This window comes from Sinocyclocheilus grahami, unplaced genomic scaffold (genome assembly GCF_001515645.1).
Source record: "Sinocyclocheilus grahami isolate Dianchi unplaced genomic scaffold, SAMN03320097.WGS_v1.1 scaffold61.1, whole genome shotgun sequence".
Classification (NCBI taxonomy): Eukaryota; Metazoa; Chordata; class Actinopteri; order Cypriniformes; family Cyprinidae; genus Sinocyclocheilus; species Sinocyclocheilus grahami.
In genome coordinates, this window is record NW_015505240.1 from 351,046 (window position 1) to 373,784 (window position 22,739).

The window sequence follows — 22,739 nt, forward strand, 5'->3', positions numbered from 1 at the left end:
AGACACATGCAAGCATTTAAATTAAGAAAAGAAAGGAAAAAGAGGAGTAATGAGGGGTCAGAAACACGAGAGTTAGTTTTTAACAGATGCCTCATTTAAGCTGCAGGAAGAATAAAGATGCAAAGATCTAAAGAGGCTTTGTGTTAAAAAGAAATTATTTTGTTGGAATGCAAGTTGTAAGGTTGAAAATGACAAATAAATGTTCACATTAGGGCCATCAATCAATTAAAATTATGAATTAATACTTTTTAATATTTTTTGTGGAAACTGATACTTTTTTTCAGTAAACATTTTTCTTTGATGAACAAAGTTCAAAAGAACAAATGTGAAACAAATCTTTTGTAACATTATAAATGTATTTATTGTCACTTTTGATCAATTTAATGAATCCTTTCTGAATAAAAATAATAATTTATTTTCTTTCTGACCTCAAACTTTTGAGACATTGATAGCCCGAATGCATATTAAACAAAGCAAGAATTCTACCCACAATCATTTGATTAGAAAACCAAAGGCAGAATGACTCTTACTGATTCTCAGTCTGCTCCTGTCGCAGAGCGATGCTGCCCTGTTCGTTTAGCAGATTCTCGCGAGAGGAAGATTGAGTCGGGTCCAACTTCTTCACGTACGCTGCGGGAACAAAGCCCTGCCTGTCGTTCACTTCCACTTTCCACCAGTCCTGAGAACAAGATATATTTCTTTCATGAGTCTAAGCGCTCATCTGGATTCAAATTGGCATGCTAAGTAACACATGTAGCGTGCCCTATTAATCACCTTGTTGGTGCTGTTGAGCAGAGTCAGGATGTCGCCCTTCTTCATGGTGACCTCACGTGGACTCTTCTCCTGGTAGTCGTATAGAGCAAGAACCAGCTCCTTGCCGGTCTCATCATCAGTGGGGGCCACTTGTTGCTGTTGATTAAAAGCAATGAAAAAGGACCACATTTTCATTGCCATAACATTGAACAAAGGTTTACATGTTATTTTCCTTTGGGCAATGTAGAGGTGTTGTTATGTGATCTTACTCTGCAGGCCTCAGCTTGTTCTTTTAAGGCCTGGATGCTGCTGCCATATGCACTCAGATCAGACATCAGTGCCTCGTGCTTCTTCAGCAGAGCCTGTAAATGATAACACTGACATGTTAGAGCCATCCAGTTTTTTTTATACAAAACTGCAATTTAAGATGCCACAAAAGTACTTTAACCATCTTATGATGTATGAAGGATGCTATATGAAACGATCACCAAGACCACCAGAAAACCACTGAATTATTTTCTTACCTTACACTGCATTTTTCGCTCAAATATTCGTTTCTAATTAGTTGCATTCTAGATCCAGCCCTCCTCCTTGTTTACCTCTGCAGAATCTTCATCCTTGCCATAGTCAGTGCTTCCTACAATGGGCTCCTTCTCTCTCATCCAAGACTCAGCCTCATTGGCATCAGCAAAGTACTGCTGAGCCTGAAGGGAGTCCTCCAGATCCTGTCTACGCTGGGCTGCTTTTCCCTTCAGTCCATCCCAACGGTTGTGTAGCTCTTGCAACTTAGCTTTCACATCCTCCCCTGCGAAGTGACCTGAAACGGGGAAAAATATTTCAAATGTATTGTTTCTTCTTTGAATAATAGCTAAAGATGTTCTGAACTGATGCCTAATAGAAAGTCAGTGTCTTATGAAAGTCATAGAATTAAATCCTACCCTCTTCAATCATGGCCTCCCCCTTCTGAGTAACAGCCTTGATTCGGGGTTCATGGCCAGAGATTTCCGCCTGCAGAGCCTGGTGTTTCTTCAGAAGGTTCTGGACTCCAATAAGGTCTTTTCCTGAGAGAGAACGAGAAAATCATTTTATTAAGAATATAAACATTTTATAGTCATTTCACATTTAATTTCATGTAATATAACCACACTAACCCCTGTTGGTGGAGGAAGCAATGGGTTCCTTCTCTCGGATCCAGGTCTCCTCATCTTCTACGTCCCTAAAAAGTTGCTGAAGACGCAGAGAGTCTGACAGCTTTTGTTTGCGGGCGGCCATTGGCTCCTTTAGGGCCTCGTAGCGTGCCACCAGAGCCTCTTGTTTTTTGCAGATGTTATCAGCATCAAAATGACCAGCCTCCTGGAACTGCCGGCCCTGAATAGTAATACCATCAATGCGGTCCTGTCAAAAGGAGAGAAACAAGCTATATAAGTTAAGATGAAGAATGTTCAGATTGCCAATTGCACAGAATCATAAAAGAAACAGTGTAAATATCCAATATCAGTTACTTTGAATATCATTCAGACATTGTTACCTGGTGGGCAGCCACATCAGCCTCCAGCAGAGCATGTTTTTTCTGAAGGTTCTGGACGCTGGTCAGGTCTTTGCCAAAGTCATCTGAGGCTAAGTGTCCCTCCACCTCATATAGCCACAGCTCGATGTCCTCTACATTACGATTGAACTGCTGCTGCTGATTCGCTTCACGCAACTTAATCCCTGAAAGAGTCATTTATGTGATATCACTGAAAATCTACCTTTTGTTTAATATATACCATCTTAAAAAAATCTGATAAACAGTTTTTAACTACGGTCTCTTCCTGTGAAATAGGCAGCACTATAACACTGTGCCATTTTACATTTACATTTAGTCATTTAGCAGACACTTTTATCCAAAGCGACTTACAAATGAGGACAATAAAAGCCGTCAAAACTAACAAGTGCAAATGACAAGTCTCGGTTAGCCTAACGCAGTACACATAGCAAGGTATATACACACCCACATATACACACAAAGAAAAACAAGTAGATAAAATAGAAAGCTGCTAGTTTTTAAAAAATAGATAAATAGATAAAGTATAATTAAAATAGAATAGAAAGTGCTAGAGTTAGATGGTCAAATAAAGATGGAACAGATGTTTTAAGTCGTTTCTTGAAGATTTTCTCACCTTTGAGTTCAGTTGACTCTAGAAGTTTCTTCCACTGAGAGCTGACCTCATCCATTCGGGTGGACACTTCGCTGAAGGCGTAGTGTTTCCTATCAATCAGCTCCTGGCCTGACTTCTGCAGTGCATCAATGCGGCTCTGATTGGCAGAAAGCTCAGCTTCGAAGGCCTGGTGCTTCTGCACCTTCCCCTGCAGGTTGGATGGGTCCTGAAAGAGAAGGAATAGAGGGTGAGAGAAAGAAGGAAAAATAAACAAATGATTCCAAATCTGCAAAACAACTCTAGGACAACATACCTTGTAGGCCTCATCAGTGGCGGTCTTCATCTTCTCATTGATCCAGCTCTTGAGCTCATCAGAGTCCCGGAAGAACTGCTGCAGATGGAAAGAGTCCTCCAGGGCGGCACGGCGAGACTGAGCGCGCTCGTGAAGAGCGTTGCGTCTGCTCAGCAGCTGAAGTAAAAAAAAAAAGGGGGTTCAAGTCATAGTATTACCAGTGATTCAGCACTTCTGTCAGCAATAAATTGAAGGGAGGAAAGTGCTTGCGAGGCTGAAATGAAAGACGTTTCAGGGTGCTAATCTCCACTTACTGCATCTCTGCGAGTGGCCACATCCTCTTTGGCGTAGTGATTGTTCTGGATCAGTTTGGTGGCAAATTCATCCAGGGCCTGTATATTTCAGTAGAGAATTAAAAGGAAACTGAGTAAGATTTGTAAAACTGATTATTCAAGGCCTTGAATTTTACATCAGACTGTGTGATTTCTTACAGTGATCTTCTCTTCCTGGGCACTGAGGGATTTCTCAAAATCTTCATGTTTCTTCAGAAGAGCTTCAACGCTATCTAGAGAGTCACCCAAATCTTCATTCAGCAGGAAAGCCTTTGAAAAAGACGGTTTGAAATGTTTAAATCTTTGCTCTCAGTTGTAAACAAAATTAAAGTGTCCCACATTTAAGAGAAAGTCTTTAAGCTGTTTCTCACAATATAAGAAGTCTAGATGAATTTTTACCTCTTGCTTGCTCATCCAGTTGTCGACCTGCTCAGTGTCTCTGTAAAAGAGCTGCAGGTCCATGCACTGCTCATACTGCTGCCTGCGTAGCTCCCACAGCTCCAGAAGAGACACTTTCTCTTCAGACAGGATGCCCAGCTACACCAACAAACACAAAATGAGGGTCATTCAGACGCTCACTTTAGAATTAAAAATGCATCAATGATGAGTTTGAAAATAGCCTAGAAAAACACAGATACAAGGTCAGACACACCTTTTCCTTGACTTCCTCAGAAGCATAATGTCCAGTGTTCAGCAGAGCCTGCCCAGCCTCATCAGTAGATTTGAAACTGTCCTCATGAGCATCAATCTCACCCTGGTAAAACATTATGGGCATTATGGTCTTTCAGTCTCAAGCATCCTATGTAGAGCAATAATATAATTGCAATGCAAAATATAGATCCTTTATTTACTATCCAAATCCATGTTGCTCTACTTGTTTAAAATTTCAATACCTTATGCTCCTGGTGGCGGTCAAGCAGGGCCTCAGCTCCGGCCACATCATTGGCCAACTCATCTGCGTTTATCAGAGCCTTCATCTCTGTCACCCAGCTGGTCAGGTCACGGAAATCTGCAGTGAAGCGCTGCAGCCTAGGAGCAAGACAGCAACCATGAGATCACAAGCTAGCACTCTGTAAACTTAACTTAAAATCTCATCAACCAATCAATTTGTAGCAGTGATCAAAAGCAAAAAGGCGTGTCTTAACCTACCTGTAGGAGTCATTGAGCCGAGCATGTCGCTCAGCTGCCAGGGTACGGATCTGCTCCCAGTTGGTAATGAGTTCGTCTCTTTTCAGGTGGATCTGAGAGGCATTCTGGGGGTGTGTCTGCTGCAGACGGTCCGCCTCACCGCCAAGAGTGTTTACCTGAAGACAGAAGAAAATGTCTATATCAAATATATTTAATGACTCTACAATGCTTGCACATTCTGTTGTACATCTCTGTATCAAATTAAATGTACATAAATAAAACAATGAGAGAATAAATGTATAAATGTGATGGGCAGGTCTGTTTTGTGGGATATAAAAAGAGAGTTTGTGGACATGCTGAGACTGACCTTGTCCTCCAAGGCCGCCAAGTCTCTTTCCAGCCCCTCGTGTTTCCGGAGCAGGGCTTGAACGCTGGCAAGGTCACGACCAAAATCATCAGATGCCATCAGCTGCTCCTTCTCCTTAATCCAGCTGATTGTCTCATCCACATCCCTGTAGGTCAGAACAGAAAATTTCAGTAATTTCAAACCAACAAATTTGTATATATATTAGTGATTACAAATGTCTTGAATAGCTCACCGGTTGAAACGCTGCACCTCAGCAGCTCCAAACAGCTTGCCCTGCCTCTGTTGAGCCAATCCCTTCAGCCTCTGCCAGGCAGCGTTCACCTCCTCCTGCTTCTTCAGGATGAGCTCGGCCTCGGGATGGTTCTCCTGGGTTAGCTTACCGGCTGCCTGGTTCACCTCGTTCACACGCTCCTCGTGGGCTGCCAGGTCTGTCTGGAACTCTTCAAACTTCTTCTGCAGAACCTCCACATGCTCCAGGTCCTGGCCAAGCTCCTCTGAGGTGGCAATAGCTTCCTGCAATAAAATATTGTCAGTGTATCTTCAAATATATTAGGTGAAATTATTTTTCAGCTTTGACCAAACATTTATACAGCGCAATAAATGACATCTACTGTGGTTTCTCACCTTGTCACTGATCCAGTCCAGGGCATCCTCACACTCACGGAGGTACTGCACCAATTTCTGGGCCTGCAGGAGACGCACTCCCTTCTCTTTAGTCTTCTGCAGCAGCAGGTCCCACAGACGGTGAAGTTCCTCTAGACGGGTCTGAATTTTAAGAGGGGACAAAGACAGACAATTAGGATCAAAACAAACTCCGATTAGAAACAAAAAAGTTTAGACAGCTCAGTTTAAGTCTAGAAATATATTTTTCGGAAAAATAAAGTCAGCTTGGACTCTGATAGAAAGACTGCATAAGGTAGACTGAAAAAGAACACAGCACTCAGTTCCTTCAAGGGACATGCACTGTAATGCACAAATGAAAATAAAACCTATTTCACCGCACTCAAGTACCTACTGGAATAAAAGCGCCATAATTGACACTTTTTACTATTGGTCGCTGAGTGGTCCGGTAAGGCGTGAAAGACTGATCCATATAAGATAAAGTTAAAACACTATACCACTTTTCTCCATTATGGAACTCTAGCATGTGGAATTAAAAAGAAAGAACCTTACTCGAATGGTTTCAGATGCAAAGTGGCTCTCAGATATCATGAGATTGCCGGTTTCATCCAGTTTAATGATGGCCCCAGCATTAGCTTGCACCTCTGCCTCAAAGGCTTGATGTTTCTGGAGCTTTCCCTAAGAGAAGGGGGGAAATGCTGTATGAGACAAATATAATGGTAAAGATGCATCATACTCAGATTTTTGTTTTTAAACATTGTATATTGTGAAAATGCATTTCTTCAGAGAAGTTTGCCACTTTGTAAGGCCTGATTTCAACCAATTGCATAATTATCTCTATAAACGTCTGCATAAGTCACAACACAAACTTTGTGACCAAAGTCACTGTATGCATGTGTTCATTTACTGTATTCAAGCTATTATAATCTGATGACTTTATAAAGTAATTCACTGCTGATTACAGCAGACAGACCCAGTCAAGGACCCAATTTACAGCTTACGGGATGAGTCACTTCAAGAACAGAGGTGACAACACATTTTTCCCTGAGAGATTTTTAGAAAGGGCATTTAGGAAACTTATTTTTTCTCTCACTTGTAGGTTACTGGGGTCCTTGTAGTTCTCATCAGAGGCGATCTGCAGCTTCTCTTGGATCCATTTCTCAAGCTCATCTGCGTCTCGACGGAAGAACTGGAACCGGTAAGAGTCTTCGAGTTTCTGTCTGCGTACAGAGGACAGCTCCTTGAAACGATGGTACCGATCCAGAACCTGCTGTCGACGCTCCTGGATGTCCTCGGCTGACTCCAGAACTTTAACTCCACTGATATCCATTTTCTAAAAGAAGGAAAAGATAATTAAATAAATCTCTAAATGTCAAAGTCCTTCCACATGAACTTGGACTTAGCAAGCAAAAGCAAAAATGTGAATACATTTTTGAAGACTCTCAGTGTGGCTGGATCAGAAAGGAACAAGAGTACAGCAAGAGTGTTCTTTCAAAGGAAACAATGGGAACTTCCAGGAAATAGCAAAAAACGATTTAAAGAGTTTATACTACAACTTTCAATATTTTAATTAAAATAATTTTGTATTGACGCAAATAATTTTTTTTATAAAATGACACCACTAAGTCTGCGTGGAACAAAAACTAAAACCAGGCAGACATTTTATGAGTTAAAAGACACAACTCTCCCCAGCAATGGCCAACAGCTGAGCACATGGTGGCCCCTGTGGAAATTCCAAACCCTTCTGAGCAAACCGGCACAAAGAGAGTGCTGCCATCAGCCCCCCGCTGACTATGAACACAACCCCCACCAATCCAAAGCTACATCCACCCCAATCCACTGCATCTGTCCCATACTGTCAGCAGGGAGGGGGTTGTGTGATTTCAGCTGTATTTGAGGGTGGAGGGGACAAGGTCATGCTTGTGTCCAGAATGACTGAACCAGTGAAAGAAGAGTCACACCCAGGTTACAGCGAATGTCCCTAGCTCTTTTTTCTAATAGTTCTGGGCCAGAAAAATTGTCACCACAAAACCTGTCCTTGACCTGGGATCTGCTAATGTCAGAGGTCAGGAGACAAAATAATCTCAAAAACAGCTTATTCTAATGTGAAACAAAACTAAATTGCTCTCATTATAATCAACGAAGCTGTTGACAGAGGAAACACTGGAAAATAACTCAACAATATTCTCAAAACTCTTTACACTTGTAAATAAAAAATATTATGTGCCATGTTTACTGTAGTTATGTCACATAATAACTAAAGACGCTGTCAGCAGAATCGAGAGCTGATTCTCAGAGTGGTTTGCCGATTTTGAGTGCCAAACTGACTGGATTTCTGGGAATGCAAGGTCAAGTTGTTGGTTTATTTCAGAATAGTCTAAGAAGAGGATAATAAATTCCCGGTTAATGCAGACACATCTGGCTCCGTTTCACACCAAAAATGATGTTCATAGTGGTGTTAAGAAGCTTATTTATGGACAAAGAGTAGAAGAATTCACTTCACACACAGGTGTGAACATCTGGAGCCATTCCACACTGACACGTGAACAGCTGAACATTCTTCAGCTGCTTTAGAAATCGAATGGCAAATTATTAACCTTTGCTGTGAGCGTTATTTAATCATTTATTTATTTATATAATGATAAAGGCTAAAGAATATTTTCTTGGCCAGAATACTGCCATTTAAAATACAAAAAAATAAAAATGCTAGAATACACTACACAACTTAGAATCTGAACAGATTTTAAAAAAATAGGCATCATACGCTTCTCTTGCTGTTGTTCCGAGCACAAGAAACTACCAAAAACATGCACCTTGTTGAAGGGGACACATGACAAATGAAACCAATGTGTTCTAAAATCAGTTTAAAATATCAAACATGCTTGATATCCTCCAACTGGATGGAATCAAAGTCTGAAGCTAAAAAAAATGTCTGTGCCCATTATACACTAGGCCTATATGATGATTTTTTTGTGAAATCTTTCAACGCCGACTGCCTAAAATCTTCAGATTAGCAATGACTTCCAACAACTATAGCGATGATTCATCCCAACTGTAAATTGGGGCAAAAATCTGTGCAAAAGTCATGAAGTGTATTGACCATATACGGTTTAATATTTGACAGAAACTGTACAATTTTCCCTTTTTAAAAACATTAATTAAAAAGCTTTCTTTATAAAATCTTTAAGCTTAATTCAATTCCCACATATTTCTCTGGGTTTATTCAACAATAGCATTGCTGTGTGACTGCATGTGGATTTTGTCTGACAATCACATGCTAAGATCAGTCATGGCCCTTGTGCTCCATTTGCTGATGCGAATCCATCGTAGGATGCATTTGGAAAGGGTTATTTTTTGTGAAATCTTTCAACGCCGACTGCCTAAAATCTTCAGATTAGCAATGACTTCCAACAACTATAGCGATGATTCATCCCAACTGTAAATTGGGGCAAAAATCTGTGCAAAAGTCATGTAGTGTATTGACCATATACGGTTTAATATTTGACAGAAACTGTACAAATTTTCCCTTTTTAAAAACATTAATTAAAAAGCTTTCTTTATAAAATCTTTAAGCTTAATTCAATTCCCACATATTTCTCTGGGTTTATTCAACAATAGCATTGCTGTGTGACTGCATGTGGATTTTGTCTGACAATCACATGCTAAGATCAGTCATGGCCCTTGTGCTCCATTTGCTGATGCGAATCCATCGTAGGATGCATTTGGAAAGGGTTCAGGATATTCCAAGGTCAGGACGACTAACAAAACAGCACTTTTAACAATGTGAAGAGTGGCCAGACTATGGAGTCATCCATGTAATGCACTGTCAGCCTGGATCAATACAGCCTTTTGTTATGTTGGCCAGAACTGCCATCTTTCCACTATAACCCCCCTCCCATGTAGAAGAAATAAAGAAAATAAAGGGGAAGACGGTGGAATGGGAGGAAAGAGAAGATGGCGATCATTATGCTAAAAATGAAAGAGACAGAAACGGCAATGCCTTATGAAGTCTCAAGGAGAAGATTGATAATTCACTGTAGGAGACCAGCCCTATTTACAAAACATCCCCTTGATATAATGACAGAAGGATGGAAAAGAGAAAGCAGATAAGGAAGTGACAAGCTAATGGATGATTTATTAGTTATTAGTTTGGTCCTTGGCTCAATCATAACCTCTTAAAAAGCATAAAACACATCTAGATGAGAAATGTGATGAACAAACGATGATCTAATGCACAGCTCTACTGTGAATATGTCCTGTTTTTGTCCAGATCAGCTGGACGCATGCTGCCCTTCCCCCCATCCTGCCTCTCCCAGAACTATCCCGTCTCAATGTCCGCTTAGATCAGACAACAGATTACGTCCAGCTCAGCATAGTTTTACTCTGACAGCTCTGTGAGGATAGATGTCATGATGACCACTGATCTCCACTGTTAAATTAAGCCGGTAAATGTGCATTGGAATAAATGCAATAGGCCACACCCATGCACAGATCAAAAGTCAGCAGACGTCAACCCAAGATGAGTCTTTAATAAACGTGAATTCTTAGTATCTAAGTTGTGGTGCATTTTCAAAATGCTTAAGCATGAAATAAGAGAGTTGCAAATTAAAATGCCCCCCCCCCCAAATTTAATAAAACTCACCAGAATATAAAGCTCTCACTGCAGTCCAGCTGTAGCAACAGATAGCACCTCTATGCGACTGCGTACTAGTGATAACACAAGCTCAAATGTTCTTCTCCCTCCCTGTTCCTCTCTATCATTTGTCTTAGTCTGTTGCTTCTGAATCCAAATGAACACGGCAGTCCAGCGGCACTCAGGAAAGTTCCCCTCTCTTTCCCACACACTCATTCATTGAGCAGAGCGCTTCAGTAACTGCCTCTCACATTCCCAACACATGATGACACAGACAAAGTCCAACCTCCCGCCCTGCTGGAATACAGTGGCCATTTATGATTTATGAACAGGCAACCATTACAAGAGCTTTACCATATGACATGCTGAAAACCATTTTATGTTCTTGATGTTTGTATAATTAACAAAACAAAAAAACACACTCAGAAGTAGTCAACAGAATAAAAATAAATAAATAAATAACAATAGTAAAAAATATAAAATAATAAACCATTACAAGTTTGGGGTCAGCAAGAATTTTTAAAAGATATTAATACTTTTATTTTGCAATGATGCATTAAATTGATCAAAAGTGACAGTTCTTTTTGTCAAGACATTTCTTTTCAAAAATATCTATTCGAAAATATTAATTGACCAGAATTTCATATCAGTAAATCCCTAACCAATTGTTTGCAGCCTGAGCCTACAAGATCCTTTTTAGGTTTTAGGATATTCCCACTCCAACTAGACAATCAGGACTCTCTAATAGCGTCAAGGCTCCTATTCCCGCTCCGTCCTGATAATAAGGTTGTCCTCATAGACATTCTTAAGATTCTCTTGCAGAAGAGCTGGGATATTAATAACCACAAGCCTGAAGGTGACACATATTTTTAAAGCAGTTTTCAGAAGACAGTGACAACTGAGTGAAACAGAACCATTAACCAGGCAAAACTAGATCAAGTGAGTCAATTATGATATTACATTGCTAAGAAGACTAAATTCTTATCAGATCACGAGGTGACATGAAAAATGAAGTGAATAAGGACCAATTTCCTCAAGCATGAATTTTTCATAACATGGATCCCATTCTCTAAACATCAGTGTTCAGCACGAGTGAAGCACTTATCATTAAATGCACTCCCACTATCAAGCTGGGAATACTGAGAACTCGGTGAGGTCACATTGAACGCCTGGAAGTTTCCATGGTAACACATCTGTGTCCAAGAGGCACTGATGTCTGAATGGAAGGATGCAGGCCTAAGGAATTTAGAGGAAACAAGTGGGCAGTCTCCAAGGATTTACCTTGGCTAATAGTAGCTGTTTGATGAGACCAAAAAGCTGAAATAATAGCGATAGAGATACAGATAAAAGCACCTATATTATTTAAGCCCTTACACTTAAAGAATTGGCAAAAATTTAAATTTGCTGAAAATGTCCCAGGGCTCGAAATTGCGACCGTTTTGGTCGCATATGCTCCGGAAATGTAATCTGTGCGACCCCAAAATATATTTGGGAGCATTTGTGCGAGTGCACATAATTGTTGTGGTGCGACCTGTCTTCATTTCTCTGCTAAACATTTCACGAATTACTACACAGTATGTGCCTGCTGTAAGCCAATACAAAGACTGCTCCACCATTATATTCCAACGTTACATAACCAATTAAGCTTCATCTTTACATTCTTAACTTTAACGCGTATTTTAGATTAGTTATATTAGCCGTCAATCACTCCCTTTCGCTGCACTCCGTTGTCATGTGACAGGGAGCTAACTCGGAACCGACCGGTTGTTGTTTATTTCAGCCGATCTCTGTTCTGGACTTGCACAAACTGCATTGAAATAATTTTCCAAAATGTCATTTGTGTGGAAATATTGCGAAGTCTGTAAACGGCCGTTAACAGAGGCCAGAGACACTGAAGACGGATGCAAAGAAAAGAAAATACTGTAGCAGGCAGAACAAGCTTGTTTGGAAGAAATCATCTTTGTTTGGATGATTAAAATGCTGTGGTTGTCTCTAATTTGATCAGAATCAGCTTACTCGCTTCTAAAACATTAGCAATCGGAATGAAAGATCGATGCATCACTAACAAGAAATGACGGGCCAAGTGTGTGGCAAAGAATTCAGGATCAGGTTCAATTGTTTAAGCTTTTAATCATCTGGATGTTGCCAGCTCTTCCGCTCAATTGGTAGTTGTGATGCTCCTTAATATTCAGTGGGTGCTCCTAACTTCTTGAAGTTGGGAGCACCAATTCTACCAAGTAAAAAATTTAATTTCGACCCCTGTGTCCTCATCGTCAGGCAATCCAAAATGTAGACAAGTTTGTCTTTATTGGAACAGATTTAGCATTATATCACTTTCTCACCAATAGGTCCTCTGCAGTGAATGGGTGCCGTCAGAATGAGAGTTCAAACAGCTGATAAAAACATCACAATAATCCACAAATAAGAAAAGCGGTGTGTTTGTAAGAAATAAATGTCTTATATTTTAACGTTAACCATTGTTTCTTGGGAAATTAATCCATAATCCATAATAATGCTTCCTCCAGTGAAAAAGCGGTTAGCCTCTCTAATCAAAATCCACCAACATATTTGTTTAAAACTGTTGTGGACTGTTTTCACTTGTAAACAGTGCTTGATCTGTGCATATTTATAGATGGAGGACTCGTATTTTTTATTTTTTTTATACAAACATGCAGCTTTTAGATTTACATGGCAAAGGTTTGAGAAGAAATTGAATGTAAATGGGTGCCGTTTGGACATTTGGACCCATTCACATGGTGAGCAATGATGTAATGCTGAATTTCTTCAAATCTGTTCTGATGAAGAAACAAACTCATCTACATCTTGAATGACTGGAAGGCAAGTCAATTTTCATGTTTGAGTCGACAATACCTTTAAAGTAGGGGTGGAACAGTTCAACTTACTCACGGTTTGGTTTGTATCACGGTTTTAGAGTCACCGTTTCAGTACGGTGCTATGTTTAGGGAAAAACTACACTGTCAAATAAAAACAAAGAATATAAGAATAATCTAACTACAAGCAACAGCACAAATAAATACAATAGAGTAAAGATGCAAATAAAATAAACAGTGATTTTTTGTTTTTTTTAGGTAGGCCTAACATTAGTTTTTAGGTACAGAAATTGAATAAAGTAATGAAATGTAAAACAGTATTGCATATTTGACTGTATAAATTAAAGATTAATCTTTATTAAAGTTACAAAAGCTATTCAATTAAGAGCAGTGAGTGATTTCTTTGTTGTTGCTGTTTGATTAATATTAAGTTAAGACACTGTAAGTATGTTCAGCCAGCTATGTCTGCTATAGGATACTTACCAAGACGGGCATTTTGACATAATTTTTGTATGAATTTGTCCATTTAATCACAATACTTCAGAGAGTGCTTAATATCTGCGCGCATTCTGAGACGCGGGTTTGCACGCTTCGGATGAGCTCACGCAAAAATCTTCTCACTGCGCACATGAGCTTGCGTCCTCTGGCTCTTAAATGTTAAAACTGGCAAAGCTTACATGAGTTTAGTTTAAACACAGATATCAACGTGTGCTGTTCAGGTCTCAACTGTGCACGTGTGCTATCAGCACCCGGGTGATGACTGATGACGGAATAAATGACTGCTCATATTCCAGCACACAGCATTCGCATTGAACAAGATTGAATGGTTTGTCCACTTTTTTTTTTCTTTCCCCATCGCTGTTGTTGTAATGTATTGGGAAGCCAGAATGCGCATCCATCAACAGAAACATACATTAGCCGAACCCTGTTTGTTTTACGTGTTATTTATAGTAAACCATATTACAGATGCGTTGTCAGATTTAAGTTGAAATTAAACAAAAAATAAATTAGTAGCCAGGGATCAAAACATCACACGCAGTCCGATTTTATGAGACTTAATCCATGGCAGCATATCAACTAAGCTACATCATGCAGAACACACCCACACAAACCATGCAACAAACACACAAAACCTGAAATAAACTAGCATTTCCATGCATTGGGTTATATATAAAAAAGCATCCACAGACCTCAAAAATTCATAATATCCTGTTATCCTCCTGTCACATATCCTATCACTGATGTTCAGCTCAGGTATGTGCGATGATGTTTCTCAAGATGATGATGAGTGCATGAGTACGCAGAAAACAAAACCTCTCTCTGACTGCATTTGTCTAACCATCTCCTCTCCCTCTCGCTGCAGTGCAGACAAAAGCATCAACGCTGCAGTGACGGGCCTGTGTGGGGCGACAGCCAAGGTAGAGCCCAGCCCATGCATCTCTCTTTTCGAGAGAAAAAGGAGAAAAACACTTCACACAGAGGTTTCTTCCTACCTACATTGACAATGTAAACACTTTCAGTTTTTCTCATTGCTACTACACAGCAAACCAGGGCAGAGACACACACAAACTCACATATTTTACCTTCAGTTTGGGTTTAAGAAACTTGGTCATGGTAACAGGTGTCTCGTGGGTGGCTACAAGGCGTAATGTAAATCAACATTGAGATTGGTTAATAAAAACAGAATTGGGACAAATGCACATAAACTAGGGCTGCACGATTAATAGTATTTTAATCATGACTTCTGCTCCTCTCGATTAATCAATATTGATCGTCTGTGATACTGACCAGCTGGATATATTTGCTAAAAAATGATACCGATCTCCACTTATGAAATTCTGCTCAAATGGAAGTGCTATACAGCCAGTCTATGTTCCATTAAGAGGCTGAAGAGCCATTTGCTGCAAACCTACAAATGACAAACTGAAAATGTTGTGTATACGTTGACGTTCTCTTAAATTTTGTGCAATAATTCTGAACAAATGTAAAAAACAAACAAAAAAAAACCTCAAATAAGAACAGTCATGATGATTAAAGACCACAATTATAATTTTTGAGCAAAATAATTGTGACTATCAGTTCAACCATTATTGTGCAGCCCTAACATAAACCATTTAATACAATCAAGGCCTGGCTAAATTCAGGCCTTTTTGATCCAAGGTAGAGCATGCAGTATTATATCAGCTCATGCAATGACCAACACAGACCACAGGAAAGAGACAATCTGATGTATGTCAAAGTGACAGTGTAGACGCAAATGCAAAAAAAGGGTGTCCCTTAGAGCCTGGTAAATAAAGTAGACCACTTCAGGTTTGTGTTACACCAGGATGCAATGTGAAACCAGAACAAACAATGGCACAACACACAGCCTTTGGCCTGTTTTCTATCAGCCTTACAAGACATCATCCTAAGGCAACAGTATCAGAGTGGTATCTGAATAATTTCTGTGTCATTATGGATGGACACAGAGCTGCTATGAATTCAATAATCAAGTGTTTTTCCAGTGACCTGCACAAATCTTTTCTATTTGTTATTAGTAAATAGAAGAATTTCACGTCAGAATTGGTGCAACAGCTTGAATCAAGAAGATTTCTAAAATATGGTCATTTTAAACAACTATTTGCCTTATTTACAGTGGGGGAAAAAAGTATTTAGTCAGCCACCAATTGTGACTGAATGTGAAAATAAACAAACAAAGTATAGGACCCTGACACTTGGGAGGGATCAACTAAAATAGTTACACAGCTGCACAAAAGCAACATGTCCCAAAGGAAACCCCCACCCACCCTTACGAAGACCCTGCATGTTATGAGTTATGTTATGAGACAGGGGACCACACCCTTTGAAAGATTCTCAACAATTTCAGCATACATGGAGTCAGCTTTTAAGGAAACAGGATGAAGAGAAACAACATCAATGTATTTGTTTCTGAAACACACTAGACCAGTGCTTCTCAAAGTTCGGACTCCGGTCCGGATCTGGACCCGGAGGGAATTAAATCTGGACCTGCCTCCATTTTGTATTTCAAGAGCACTAATTATATTTCCTGCTCTGATAAACACGTTAAACCTGAAAAATCTTTTTTTTAGTTTTTTTTTTTTATGTCTTTTTGGAGATGGTCTGAAATGAAAGTGAAGGCAAGATATTGAAACTTTTCCTTCATGACATTTGCTGTCATGACATCCAGTGATCGTATGATGTTTGACATGATCGGGCGACATTTCACCGCTAATATGAGTTTTTTTTTTTTTTTTTTATCACTTAAGGCTTGTTCACACCGGGACAAATATTGCGCGCGATTATCGCCGACGTTTAACGCCTCATGACTAAACAAAGGACGTCAATGTGAGTGTGCACACTGACGCGCAAAATGCGAGGCGTAAAAGCGGTTTTTTTTTTTTTTAAACGCCTCGGCTCGGTTTTTTGATTTGACGCGCCGCGTTAAAAACTGGCCGACCAATGAGATTGGCGCTTTTGTTCACGTTACAGTAAAACACGACTTGGTGGCGCTCAAGCACAAAACGGTCTTGCCGAGCACACATTGATACCTAACGACAAAGAGGAAGTAAGTAGACCAAGAAGAAGCATTGAGGCAAGATGAATGTAGAGCTGCTGGTCTCATTGGCGTCTGAACACAAAGGGCTTTATGACAAACGCGACAGCGACTATAAAAATCTCGATAAGAGGGAGTTGTTATGGAGAGGAATTGCAGATCAAATAGGATTCGATGTGTACCGGGGTATTTCTGTTTTTCATTAAGCGCCATCTAATGTCAGGGAGTGAATTTGCACGTTCACTCGGCTCATCGCCTGTGAAAATCGCTTGGGTATGAACACAAAATAGGTGTCGAAAACGTTGGCGATAAGCGCGCGCGATAATCGTCCCAGTGTGTACGATGCTTTAGATTATGGCCATTTGACTTCTAGCAGTGCTCAGTGTTTCCCATACATGGAGTTATTTGTGGCGGCCTATCAATATTAAACCTGACTGCCACAAATAGATTTTCTAAAAAGTTTATACTTCGTTGAATAAACTGAGCACTGCACATTTCAGAATTAAAACGCAGCGCGGGTGTTTTTATATGAATGCATCTTTGAAAAGAACCGACCGTCTTCAGAAAAGCTTTGATGTCATATTAATTTCGTCTTTCCTGTAATGCCTGATAAAGTAGCGCTTATTTGATGGCCGAATGCCGAATACGGTTTTTCGAGTTTTTTTCCCCATGTATTTTGCCTTTTTTTTTCACCATTGCATAGGCCTAAATAAAATGTGCTTTTTACTGTTTTGTCTTGCTTTTCAAATAAAAAAATCTATTAAAAAACAACAATTAAAAAATATTTAACACTGAACATTTTTAACATTCTAGCAGACACTATACCAACAAAGCACAATTGAACAAAATTAATAAGTTAGTAAAATAATATTTTTGGGCGATCAGACCCCCTTCTTGAATCAGGCATGTATTTTTTACTGTACAATTAAAAGCAGCCTTGCTGAGAAGAGATTCTTTTAAAACATTAGAAAATATTACAGATCCTAATTTGAACACTATGTGTGAATGTTATAATAAATGTATTAACAGAGCTGTTGTAATGATTATTATCATTATTATTGTCTTACTTTTTATTTTATTTTACAGAACAACAGTAAAATTACAATACTAACATTTATGAATGTTGATAGAGTTCTTGCTTTTTCTCAAATTTTATTTTGGCGGAAACGCGCAGGAAGACAGCAAATTTATAAATGAGTCTCATTACGAATACGTCGTACGTATCGCACTGTCACATGCCTTGTAAAAATTCATAAAAATGTGACTGAGCAACTGACAAGTAAGACTGTTTCAGCGTAGATTTTCCTTGCGCTTTGGACTTTGAACCCTGGTTAACAAGCAGATCCGTCGTGAGTTCGTGCAGCGCTTTCAGAATACATGCAATGCGTGCGTGTATTAGAAAACATAACGCTCTGCAGTTTATTTACTAATTGTTTAAGGCCATTTCACGATTTCAATCATCATACAGTAACCAGCAACAATCACCCCTTCCTCTTCTCATCGAAGACATGCGATGCAGTCCTAAACAGTCTCTCGCTGTCGGTGCTTGTAATGATTTTTGTGTCTTTCTCAGACAGTTTTAAATGCTTCCACACTGCTGACGTGTGCTGCATTATAAAGAGTGCGCGCCTCTCACTCTTTGCTGGTTGCTATTTGATCGTGTCATATCATTGTTCGGTACAATTTATTCAGTCTTTTCACTTATTCGGCCGAACACCGAAAGAACTTATTTTGCTATTTTCGGCCAAATAATTTTGGTTGCCGAACATTCGGTGCATCTACTATTACCATCTTGTGCCCTGCAATAATCATTTACTCAAACTCTCTTTTATGAGATAAAGGAAAAAAAGAAAATCGGGCCAAAAGAATCAGCATCATATATCGGCCATCGGCTGCCCTGATTTGTAAAAATGGGCATCGGCCAGAGAAAAACCCTTGTCGGTCGACCTCTATTGCTGACACTTAAATTAATTGTTTTGCCACTTTTGCACTTGTTATTAACATATTTTGAATGCAAAGGGCACTTTATTTTTTCAAAAAAGTAATGTTTATTTGTTATGCATGTTATGTATGTTTATTAAAAACAAGTTTTGTGACCAATTGTTCCGGTCCGGACCTTTGACACTGATGAAAATTCAGATTTGGACCTTTGAATGTAGACGTTGAGAACCCCTGCACTAGACTGTCTCCCTTGTTATACAGAGACCAACAAAAGTGTTCAATTCCAGACACTGATATGACAGGCGGTGCAAGGTTATTTCATAATGTGCAATTGCACAGAGGCACCAGATCTGAAAATAGGCCTCAAATGCTGATTAAGGGCAACTAAAAACGTAACTGGAAAAGTCATATTATTAGAGACCGGCCGATATAGCTTTTATGTCTGATACAGATTAGTTCCTTTGTCTGATTTTAAGAACATAACATTTTATTTAACATTCAGAACATTTTAACCACCGTTTTATTTATGCTTTTTAGCACAAATAACAATTACACCTTTAAAAAAAATTTAATTAAAAAAGCATTTTATGAACATAATATCATATATGACTACTGGTGTTATTTATACTATTAAAGTTACACAAAATTATTTTGCAATCTAAATGGTTGCACATTTATAATCATCTTTGGTGCCAATTAGTAATAATTATTCAGGACTAAATTTAATGAAAAAAGAATTGTATTTGTTTTAGCAATTCATTTATTCCTTTATTTTCCTATTACTACATTTATTTATTTATTATTTTTGCAGGTTTGGTCCTCCATATATTATCAGCCAATCAGATTTTAATATCAACTAAAAAATACATGGATCAAACCAATTATCTGTCTGTCTCTAAATATTATAATGAATAAGGGGCCAGTATAAATATTGCAGTTTATAAGCAATGCATGTTAATGTCTGAACACAAAAACATTCATCTTTTTGACATCAGGAGCTTTTTTATATGCTCAGCAGGGCTGTTGGCATGTCAGCAGTTGGTGAGCATATTAAGTCACTGATTCACCCAAGTCTATGGGTTCAAAAAGCATTGGTGCAAATCATGGTCAAACAATCGTTTCAAACACTTTGCATAAGCCAGAAAACAACGGAGTACAGAATATAATTTGTGACAACATAACACACACTATCCATTACTTTGCCCTGTTATATCCATTCACAAAGTTTAGCCAGTGCAATTTAATTTAAATAAAATAATTATGACCTGCCTTCAAAGAGTTTATACAGCATATTTTATTTTAATAACAGTACTAAACTAAACACTGTTATTACCAGAGGTTTGCAGCATTCACACGTTTTATAGGAATAAACCATTATCCACACTGTAAAAAATAAGTGTCATTTTAACTGTAAAATTTTGTAAAAACGCTACGGAAAAAAACTGTTAATAGGTTAACAGTAAGTTCCCATACTATATACAGGGAAAAACTGTAAAATATCTAACCAGACATGTCATGTACTTTTACTAGGGATGCACGATATATCGGCCACCATATCGGTATCGGCCGATAAATGCAAATTTTTTCTGTTATCGGTATCGGCCTGATAAGAAAATTTGGCCGATATCTTAAAGCCGATAAATAATGCTGTTTATAATGCACACTGTACATTTAAAAAGACCATCATGAAACAATAAAGCCAAGCAAAAGCCCAGGGCTCATTTCAGAGCATTAATCCAATGACAGACCTAGAGAGAAACAGGCTCTGGGCGGATCCTCTACAGTCTGAATGTATATGTCTATAAATTCGCATTAAACCAATGAAAATACACAAATTGTGTATCGACAGAACAAGGTACATTGTTGAAACGAACGTAACGTTATATGTTTGGAAGAACATTTGGAATTGGAGGAGGTTGCTGGTTTATCTGCAAGTAAGTTACAGATGCCTTCCATATAAACCTAATCAATATAATTAAGTTAGGTTTGTATTTAATCATTTAAAATGTCCCTACGCAGTCACATAGATTTAAATGAATCTTTCACACTATCCTCTATCCGCGCATGTTTAATTTATAATCTATAGCCGTGGATATAGGTTAACGTTAGCTCCGCAGCTAACGACTCCATTGGGCAGGGCAATGAAAAGCTTGTCTGAAAAACGTATATAATTCATAATATTGGCACAACAATGTAATAACAGGACATTTATAGTACAATGAGAGAGACGTTCTGTTCTGTATGTCATTAAACAGATGAAAACGGCCGTTGAGACGCCCAGCACGGCCCTCAGAGCAAACGCGACATAAACACAAGCATTCCTTTAGTTTTGCACTAAAACGTCCGTGTTTTCTGAGTAAAAGTGCACAACTGTACAACTGAAATGTTGCATAATAGCCTACCTTGGCGATGGATTTGCTCTGTTTTTCTGGGGCTGGGTGGCAACGGGTGGCGACCTCAACGAATGAAATAACAGCGTAGCGCGAGCGATCGAATGGAACGAGCTGCGCGAGGCAGTGACTTCATGCACTGCAGCAACTAGCCGAGCGCCGACGGAAAATGCCGAAGAGGTCTAGTGCTCCCCATAGTGCTTTTGAGTGTTTTTAAAGTTCTGTGTTCTACACAAAACAAAATAAATATATTACATATTTCTGTATGTAACATGAATTAATGTTGGCTCATTTGATTTTGCAATTTGCTGCTGAAAGTAAATTTTGCATTTTTGAACAATTATTCAGGCATTTTTGAACAATTTAATTTGGTGAATTTGCTGTAATGAATATAATTAATTCTGTGTCCGTTTGTTAAATTCCTGGCAGTACTCCTGGTCTGGAAAACACAGCCATAATAAATCTGGCTGGCAGGATTTTCTGCTGTATCACAGTGTCTTGGCACATCCAGATGAAATTTGCAAGAATGGCTATAAATAAAACAGGACAATAATCAAAAAAGACCAACTGAAGCAGTTTTTGAGTCAAAACGGTTATATGTGCATGCAGAAGTGAGGGCAGATATAATCTGACTGACATCATTTTCTTTCCTGACTAAAGCACAATGTTCAGATATAATTTGGATATTAAAGGAGTTTTTTTTCATATATAATAATCTTCAAGTAGGGAAACATAAATATCATAAAGAGAGAGCAGAGTGCTTTTGCTTGTAAACAGAATTAATAATGACACGCAATAAACAGAACGCATGTTTTAAATTAATATCAGTCCTCTTTTTATGTAGCCTACACAGTATTCAGAATAAACTAAAGGCTTATTCTTTTGACTAAGGCAACTAATAGCTTGCAAATCGCCCAAGTCTTCCTATAGAGCTGTTCAAGGTGGTGCCCAGTTTCTTTCACAGAGTTTTGTCTGTTGTTGAGAATTGCCCTGTTTAACAGTTTTTCTTGAACTAATTGGCATTTTAAGAATGTAAATGTTCATTTCATGAATATGTGTGAGACAAAAGGGAGGATACCGAGAATTTAGCAGCGAGGAGCATGTAAAAAGAGTAATAATAAAAAGACAAAATGGGAGAAAAAATGTGTCACGATTACAATAAAATGTTTAAATCTGTTCTAATTATTTGTTGTAAAAACTGAAGAAGTTAAAGGGGTCATAGGATGCTACATGCACTTTTACAAGTTGTTTGAACTGAAATGTGTGTTGGCAGTGTGTGTACACAACCACCCTATAATGATAAAGATCCACCCAGTCTTTATTTTTTTTAATTTGGTTAAATGTTTTTCCCTTTCTCAAATCGAGCCGATCTCAAATGCCTGTCTGTGTGAGGTCACACAGACAGGCCCCTCCCACGATAGTTTGATTGACAGTTGCGTTTCAGCACAGACTGGACTGGTGTCTTACTTTAGACCCACCCTGAGTGAGCTGTCATCAGTCCGCCATTGTTTCACCGCCGGAGCAGATGTAGACAAGAATGACTCCTAAGCGATTGAGGTGTTCTGTTGTTGGATGTAATAATGAACATAGCAGTCGTCATTTACTCCCCACATCTGAGCCGCTGAACTCGCAGTGGATTACATTGTTTCTGAAGGGAATGGGCATCTATCTACATAAATGCATCTATGTTTGCGCAAATCATTCATGATCCAGCCTCATCTACAGAAGAAGTGAGTATAATGTTTTGTAATGAATCTTTG

At 38.9% G+C, this 22,739-nt stretch overlaps 1 protein-coding gene across 7 annotated transcripts in view; it reads right to left on the reverse strand.

Annotated features, from left to right (window-relative positions):
* LOC107584527 (spectrin alpha chain, non-erythrocytic 1) overlaps nucleotides 1-21,094 on the reverse strand; it is a 37,250-nt gene extending 16,156 nt beyond the window's left edge. For 6 of the 7 annotated variants that reach the window (XM_016271171.1, XM_016271169.1, XM_016271170.1 and 3 more), the window contains exons 1-21: nucleotides 20,992-21,094; nucleotides 6,725-6,964; nucleotides 6,184-6,309; nucleotides 5,635-5,775; nucleotides 5,243-5,523; nucleotides 5,011-5,155; nucleotides 4,665-4,819; nucleotides 4,409-4,544; nucleotides 4,168-4,269; nucleotides 3,915-4,052; nucleotides 3,675-3,785; nucleotides 3,498-3,575; nucleotides 3,205-3,360; nucleotides 2,913-3,117; nucleotides 2,282-2,463; nucleotides 1,905-2,148; nucleotides 1,692-1,814; nucleotides 1,353-1,570; nucleotides 1,023-1,115; nucleotides 775-909; nucleotides 531-679 (exon numbers count right to left, since the gene is read on the reverse strand). In XM_016271171.1, coding sequence (XP_016126657.1) covers nucleotides 531-679; nucleotides 775-909; nucleotides 1,023-1,115; nucleotides 1,353-1,570; nucleotides 1,692-1,814; nucleotides 1,905-2,148; nucleotides 2,282-2,463; nucleotides 2,913-3,117; nucleotides 3,205-3,360; nucleotides 3,498-3,575; nucleotides 3,675-3,785; nucleotides 3,915-4,052; nucleotides 4,168-4,269; nucleotides 4,409-4,544; nucleotides 4,665-4,819; nucleotides 5,011-5,155; nucleotides 5,243-5,523; nucleotides 5,635-5,775; nucleotides 6,184-6,309; nucleotides 6,725-6,961 — 3,155 coding nt within the window. In that variant the 5' untranslated portion in view covers nucleotides 6,962-6,964; nucleotides 20,992-21,094. Of the gene's footprint in view, nucleotides 1-530; nucleotides 680-774; nucleotides 910-1,022; nucleotides 1,116-1,352; nucleotides 1,571-1,691; nucleotides 1,815-1,904; nucleotides 2,149-2,281; nucleotides 2,464-2,912; nucleotides 3,118-3,204; nucleotides 3,361-3,497; nucleotides 3,576-3,674; nucleotides 3,786-3,914; nucleotides 4,053-4,167; nucleotides 4,270-4,408; nucleotides 4,545-4,664; nucleotides 4,820-5,010; nucleotides 5,156-5,242; nucleotides 5,524-5,634; nucleotides 5,776-6,183; nucleotides 6,310-6,724; nucleotides 6,965-10,273; nucleotides 10,470-20,991 lie in introns of those variants that run through there. The other variant, XM_016271165.1, reaches the window with a different exon arrangement.
* Nucleotides 21,095-22,739: the final 1,645 nt, after the last annotated feature.